Source organism: Austrofundulus limnaeus, unplaced genomic scaffold, assembly GCF_001266775.1.
Source record: "Austrofundulus limnaeus strain Quisiro unplaced genomic scaffold, Austrofundulus_limnaeus-1.0 Scaffold1096, whole genome shotgun sequence".
In the NCBI taxonomy this organism is placed as follows: domain Eukaryota; kingdom Metazoa; phylum Chordata; class Actinopteri; order Cyprinodontiformes; family Rivulidae; genus Austrofundulus; species Austrofundulus limnaeus.
In genome coordinates, this window is record NW_013953498.1 from 4,105 (window position 1) to 11,810 (window position 7,706).

At 39.0% G+C, this 7,706-nt stretch overlaps 1 protein-coding gene and 1 long non-coding RNA gene across 3 annotated transcripts in view; one reads left to right on the forward strand and one right to left on the reverse strand.

Annotated features, from left to right (window-relative positions):
* The first annotated feature begins 79 nt into the window (after positions 1-79).
* Positions 80-3,351, forward strand: LOC106534127 (uncharacterized). Of its 2 annotated transcripts, none has more exons than XR_001312320.1 (3): positions 80-332; positions 420-734; positions 815-3,351. It is a non-coding gene; the product is annotated as an uncharacterized LOC106534127 (long non-coding RNA). The 2 variants fall into 2 exon arrangements; XR_001312321.1 differs by having other exon boundaries at positions 420-479; positions 685-3,351.
* Positions 3,352-4,071: 720 nt separating this feature from the next.
* scrib (scribble planar cell polarity protein) overlaps positions 4,072-7,706 on the reverse strand; it is a gene marked incomplete at its 5' end in the record, with an annotated part of 37,639 nt that continues 34,004 nt past the window's right edge. The window contains 1 exon segment of the mRNA XM_014030649.1: positions 4,072-5,944. Within this exon segment, the coding sequence (XP_013886103.1) occupies positions 5,808-5,944 (137 nt within the window).

Below are 7,706 nucleotides of genomic sequence, written 5' to 3' on the forward strand. Positions count from 1 at the left end.
TATTTTTCTTGAACAAAAAAGACTCATCTGTCAGATTTATTTCCCAGGACCTGTTCAGTGTTTGGACTCATTTCTCAGTCTGATTCTTTTTAAACCTGTTCTTCTGTTTTAGGCAGCGGACCAAAGTAATGAAACCTCTGTAGGCAGAGCTGACGTTTCTAAACACACAAACTAAATGATGTTGATGATATTTGTGGAAARGTTTCACCTCAGCTCATCCGATCAGAGTTAATGATGCTGTTTTATTCCTCTGTCAGCTGAACGGAACCTCCAATGCAACAGAAACCAGTTCTGTGATGGATCCAGAACCTGCAGACTCAAGGGAAACAAAGGTGAGAAGAACAGCTGCAAACATGAAGACAGCTGCAGCTCTGCTCCACGTGTTTRTGCTCATTTAAACTGATTTACTGTGATTTCAGCTTCTTGTTGGAGGTAAACTGGGACATGAAGCTGAAAAAGAAACAACAAAAACATCAGGGGTGGGTGGAGAAAGAAAAGACAAGACTGCTCAGTACAGCACTGTTGTTTACTCCATCAGGAAGAGAAGAAGAAAAACTTCATGAAATAAAAATATAACCTCTATTCCTAAAGAGCTGGTTCATTGTGTAAAGTGTAAATGAAAGTAGAATACAGTGATGTGTAAATCTAATAAAAAACATCATTTATGTGTTTGTTTATCAGCAGAAACCTGCTGGTTCTTGGCACCTCCTCCCCCAGAGGAAGAAGTGAACCAGGTCAGAAACTGTTCAGTAATAAACAAATACAAAGAGTGAGCGATGTGCTTTTAACAACTATTTATGTTTCATTTTTACAGAAAAGAAAAAAATGAAAGAAGATAAAGCATGGGAGGCTGTGATCCAGATGGTTTTCCCTCTGTGTTTTAAATAAATCTGTAAATAAATGAGAAAATGTCTGGYCCARGTTTCAGAAAGCAGGCTTAACAAGTCCTGAGTAGAAGGCAGATAATCTGAATCAACCTACCCTGATCGGTGATACTCAGGATTTTCAGTTTCAGAACAGGTGATATTCCTGAGTTAAGTTGGAGTGAGTATAAAAGAAGCCCTCATCAATGGAAGTCAGATAACATGATTCACCATGGCAGTGAGAGAAAATAAGAAGACTCAAAGTCCATATGGAACTAGAAATATTAATGATGGCATATGGAGAATATCAACATATATTTAAAAAAAAGGCAGTCCGGTTGCTGCTTCAAGAGAGAGAGTTAGTGTGGCAGAGAACTGCTGACCAAGTCAATGCATGATTATGATTTTACAGAAATCTTAACTTTTACTCTTTACAGTTATTCAAGTGAATAAAAGTGAGCGTGTGTGTGCAGGGAAWGTGTGTGAACCCAGCCGGTAGCAAACAGACGTGGCAGCAAATAAAGATTAAATATGAAAACATAGTAAAACCAGGAAAGGTAAGGTATAAGCTCTTTTCAACCTTTAACAAATAAATTACATAAATTCAGCTAAATTCACCACATGAAATTATTGTGCCCCCAAAAAACAATGTGTATTACTRCACCTTCCCTCTGCCAATGTTTAATATTGTACACTTGAAAGTAYCATGATAATGTAAGGATATGTTTAATTAGTGCTTATAGGTGAATAATTCTGACCTCCATTTACTGCAGGTTAAAACTGSCCGTGCCACKTGTGGTGTTCCTCAAGGGTCAGTTCTTGGGTCCCTGCAATTTTCCCTTTACATGCTGACTTTAGGTCAAATCATTGATCGGTACAACATTTCTTTTCACCGTTATGCTGATGATGCACAGCTTTATATCAGGAGTGGAGCATCATCATCACCATTATCATCTCCATCTTCACTAACTGCCCCTCACTACCTACCTGGAGGAGATAAGGGCATGGAGGTGATACTGTTCGGTACCCCTCACCAGATTCAAAAATCAACTATCAAATTAATAGACTCCACCAAGAAAATTACACCAAACAAATACAAAATCTAGGAGAAATAAACTAACAAAACCAAACCTGTCCTGCAACCAATCCCGGWCGAGCCCCCATTATGTTACAACCCACTGGCTCAACAGGAAGTAACACAATGAGACCCAAGACAAAAACGTGGGATTAACTAAAAAAGTTTATTAAACTGGAAATGATGTAGTTGGGGAGCACCACAACCAGGCTGCAGCCTGCAGCAAGGAAGGGAAGAGAGGGGTAGAGAGCCAGCTCAGAGGAGAGGGTGTGGCTCCCTCAAATAGGCTGCTCACATTTGCAGGTAGTAGGGATGATTAGTGGTAGATGTTTAACCTGCAAAAGAGAAAACAAGTATACACAACAACCCCGTAACAATGGCTAGAACCTTCTCTGGCCAAGACATCCCCCTCTCCACCTCTGCTACTAATCTTGGAGTGAGAATGGACTCTCATTTGAAAATCACATCAAGCATCTGTTTAAACRGTTTCTTCCATCTCCGTAATATCTCCAAACTTCACCCATCTCTCACTTTTGCTGATGCAGAGAAACTCGTCCAGGCCTTTGTCTCCTCCAGGCTCYACTACTGTAGCTCTTTGTTTATTGGAATCCCAGGCAAAAACCTTCAGAAGCTTCAATACATTCAAAACTGTGCTGCCAGGACTGAGAGCTCGTAAATCTGAACATATTAGACCCATTGTCCATAACCTCCACTGGCTTCCTGTCACCTACAGAATTCAGTACAAGATTGCTCTCATTACCCATCAGTGTTTAAATGGAACAAGAATGTCAAAAGGACCTTCTTGTTCCATATTCATCCATCCGTTCTCTCCAGTCACAGAACAGTAACCTCCTTCACCTCCCATGAACTAAATTAAGGACCATGGGAGATCGGGCTTTCTGTTTGCCCCCCTGCTTCTGGAACAGCACTGCAATCATTTGTTGACTTTAAAAAAGGCTTAAAGACTTTTCTCTTTAAACAAGTCTATTCTGCCCCTGCATGATTTTTTAAATAGATTTTAGTTACTTTTAAGAGTTTAAAAGTTGGAGAGATTTTTTGACATTTGTAGCACTTTTGAGATTTTTTCTAATGAAAAGTACATTACAAATTTAATTCATTTTTCTGTCCCTAAAGCTTCCTGTGAAATAGCTACAAGCTGTAGGCTACTTGAAAGGATTGAAACTGGTGCAATAACATCTAAAAAGCTCAAATATATTCGTCCAGAAATGACGAGGTGTCTAATCGTGGTCTTATCATGCTCTACCCATGTAGATTTCTGCAGAGTATTAGCGCTCCAACATCTAAAAGGACACTGTTGTGCAGCTCTCAGCTAAAACAAGACAAACTCAGGATTTGTTTAAGTCAGAGGTTCTCAAACTGAGGTCCCAGGACCCCCAGCGGGTCCGCAAGAGATATCTTGGGGTCCTCAAAAAAATTCACTAAATTGTTAATTTGGTTTTTTATTTTTAAAAATGCATGGGGAACAATGAACTAATAAAACAAACATAATAAACTTAATAAAAATATATATTCCCATGGCATTTGAGTGGTTGAAATGACAGTAAATAATCTTTAAAAGTTTTTTTTTGCCCTTGTAAAGGGTTCCCAGACCCAAAATGTTTGAGTTTCCCTGGTTTAAGTAATCCTGCTACAGAGCAGGGTTGGTTCATGGGGTGAGTTGAGGTAGACTCAGGATCACGGTTATCTGGCTTTCTGAAACTGAAAACCACGAATATGAACATAGTCACCCCAGAACTTACTCAAGATTTTCACTTATCCTGCTTTCTGAAARGGGGCCCAGCTGTTCTTACTGAGGACAGAAGTCAGGATGTTCTGTGTGGAAAATCACACTGCAAATTTTTCCAGTTTAGTTGAATTTTTCATTTTTAAGATTTAACTTTTGTTACATAATAAAGTTAACCTGATTCAGAGCATCATTTTGCTCCTCAAATCCTATGACCCATGTCTGCTGCAGGTAAGACACTGACTGCTCATGAGTATATCCACCCTTTAATAAATAATAATTTCAAACACTGTTCATCAGACTGCTTCCAGGTTTTACCCCAGGGGTTTTTCAACAATTGCTCTGGAGTTTGTAAAACAATCAGAAACAGAAGACAGGACACAAACAAGTTGCTTCTTAAATGAAAAGTAAAATTTATTATTCCTGAACCACAAAATAGACTTCTTTGGTTGTACAAATTCACTAGTTACAGTCTGGTTTGAGCMATAACCTTTGACCCTAGGACTCTTGACCCTTTACCCTCCGGCCTATTAGCAAGTAAAAGCCCCCAAAGAAAAACACAAGACAACAAAAAAGAAAATAAACAGCATCTAAATTGTAGTGAATCCCATCTGAAGAAAATATATTTTACTACAGAAAGTGTAAAAAAAATCAGCAAATGTTATGAAACTGAATTTCAGTCAGTGACAGCAACATGAAGTTAGAAGACACGCCTACGTTAAATCAACAGAAGACGCTGTGACTCTGCAGAAACAGAGATGCAGAAAACAAACCAGCTGAGCGTGATCCACGTCTCCAGAGGGATTTCTGATTGGTTCTGCCTCTCAGGGCTCTCCTCACAAACAAACCAATATACAAGAGGAGAACGTCCCGAGTCCCGACGCTCCGACCGTCCAGACAGGCTCAGCTTCAAACCCAGACTTCCCCCTCTGCTCTCAGTTAATGTACATTATTCACACAATAAATGATTTTTTTTTCAGTGGCATCAGATTTAAATTAACCATAAACAGTAAAAAATAAAACACCTGCTACCTTCACGTCACTGTGGTTTACCTCCTGTAGATAAGAACCGGAAGGATTCACATTGATTAAAAATCWAAATAAAATCAAAATAAGACCCTCAGCAGAGTAAGTACCGTTAATTAATGAAGCTGAAAATTCATGTTCCCAAAATATTTCCATTCCCAATGGCTGCCTGCTCAGTGCTGCTGTCTCCAGTGTAGGTACAGAAAGTAACGCAGGGTAGAAATCTGAAACACAAGTCGACTGAGATGAAAGAAAACAGCCTTTTTTTTCTTGGCCTCTTCCTTCTGTACAACTATTGTCCAAACCATCTAATAATGCAGCTCCCCTGGTGAACCACAGGTGTATATTAGGCTGATTTAAGTAGCAATATGTAAATAATCAAACAATCTTTAGACTCGTAGTATAATTGAAGAATTAGGTTTACGATACACCTCTGTTATCCTCGAGTCCAAATAATCAGAATTGGTTAAAACTAAAGAAATGAAGGCCTTCAAACTGAATAAAAAAGTAAAAACAATAAATTAGGTTTACAAAAAGCAAATCAGTGGCAATGAAAAAAAAATAAGAATAAATGTGCTTTATAAAGGAGGGGGAAACAAATCTTTCCACAATAAGTGAAGGTAGCAAGTTATTGACTCCTCAGTTAATATTTACACTCCAATCTCTAACTAATTAGTAGAACTACGACCCATTTCTTTTTTCCTTCTTTCACTTTTTTATTTAAAAATGAGATCACTGATGACAAAGAGAAAAACCAAAACTAAAAACAGTGACCACKCTCGAGTTAAAATAGATCTGATTCTACCAGAGAGGAAAAAATAATCTAATATCTTTATCAATCCTAGCTAACCACATTAGCTCTTTCTTACCCTTTAAGGGGTGGTTGATAGTTTGCCAATTTCCCCACAAACTATAAAGGCAAGACTGGCACGCAGGATAAGAGTGAGTGTCTACGTGTGGCAACTATTGGCTTCATCGTCGGTGATTAAATAATTGTGATTAAATCAGACACCGCAGTGAGCGAGGAACCTGTCGACTCCACAGTCTGTAGTTGCATCGTTTTTTGTTTTTTTTTGGTGTTTCCCCCATCGGTGGTGTGTTATGTGGGCACAGCGGTTTCCAGGCTGCGGCGGCCCTGCCTCAGTTTGCGTTTGTTGCTGTACAGGGCCATTTCCTCCAAGGCCGACGTGGCAGGCAGCGGCGTGGTGATCTCTACGTCGGGGCTCGCGGCGCGCCCTGCGAAAACACAGAGGAAGAGCGGTGAGTTAAAAACGCCCAAGCTGCTGCGGGGTTTCTTTTCTCCACAAAATAATAATAAAGTAAAATAAATAACAAAAAACAATCAACTGCGCAGAGGAAAAAAGAATCAGAGGCGGTGAGAAAAAACTTGTGAGGCTTTTAATTAGAAAGTAGGCGGCTCCCTTAAACCTGCAAGAGATGTCCCAACATTCAGAGCAGCAGCTGGAAAAAATAATAATAATAATGATAACACAAAAAACAAAACAGGAATGAAAGTGGTGAGCAGAAACAGAAGCATCCGGTGAAATCTGTGCCGACAGCAGGAAGCAAATCAAGTTACCTGAAGAAGAGCAGGTAATCTCTACATGAAAATTGTCAAAATTTTCACTTTTTTTTGTTAAGTAGTAAGTAAGGGTGAAACTTTACAGAAAACAGCTTTTTTTAAATACACACAACTATAATCATCCAAACATCATCTCCACTATTTTTTTTATTTTAATGTTTGAATCTGGAAAAAACCTGGAGTTCTACAGGATGAGTCAAAAGTCTCAGGACACKCTTTTATTTTAAAAAWGAAAGGGAAAATGAAAACACTGAATACRCCAGCAAGTAACGGCGATGAGGCCTTATCGTTTAGGCTATGTCCAGAACACGACCGCCATCTTGAATGAAGCCATACCGGATCAAGGGCAAGATTTTCTAATGTGGTCATTTAGAGCTTAATAAATCCTTGGAACCATCATGACTGCGCAGTGCATTGTGGGGCATTTTATTAGATTTTGGCAGACCATCACTTTAGGGCACAACACCATCAAACTTCATTTAGACAGCAGAAAGGAAACGTCTGGAACAAACTTACAAGTATCTTGGYATGATGGAGAGATTCGTATCAGATTTTCTCGCCTCTGATATCCGAGCCATTCATCTCCTTTTTGTGAGGTTGGATACATGAGCTCCCTCAAGTTGTTTCCAGGTGGGAAAACAATGAAATTATAGTATGTTTGATATCTTTTTACCATACTGGTRGTGTGATCAGACATTATATCCAATAACGCAACAGGTTTGTGCCATGACTACATTGTAATAACCTACTAATATTAATAATTGATGGAGATTAGTTAACACGTCGCTAATCACGCCTATGCAGCGACATCTTGTTCCAAAACTTTATTAGAACATAGAAGATTACACGGACAACATTTGAACCACACGAGATATTGCACATCTGATTGCAGTAATCAATTTCTGAGACAGTTCTGGTCTTCTTTGATATATGACCCTGTTTCCATTGGAAAAAAAACTGACTTGGATCCAATATGGCAGCATTCAAGATGATAGCCGTGTTCCGGACGTAGCCTAACAGATAGACCCCGTCATCTAATACAGAGATTCGTAACCTATGGGTCGTGACCGCCACCTTGAGGGCCTCAAAAGAACAACAGTTTTTAATTTTGGGCCACAGAGGGCCGTGGGACCACATGGATTTTGAATAAGGTGCAATACACTTTGTCACCACTAGTAGCAGTAGTGCACCACTCAGATGTTTAACAACTTTAATATGTAGAAGAAGAACCTTAGAAGCCTGCCGAGAACGAAAACCTATTTTAAATGAAAAGTAGAAGCAAAAATGAAGGTAACCCAGCAAAAATGCTAAAGTTTGTCACTAATATGAAGTGCAGCTTCTGTTTTTACCATACAATATTTTAAAAATGTTCAAAACATTATCAAATACCGCTGCAGATAGAACTATATTTTAATT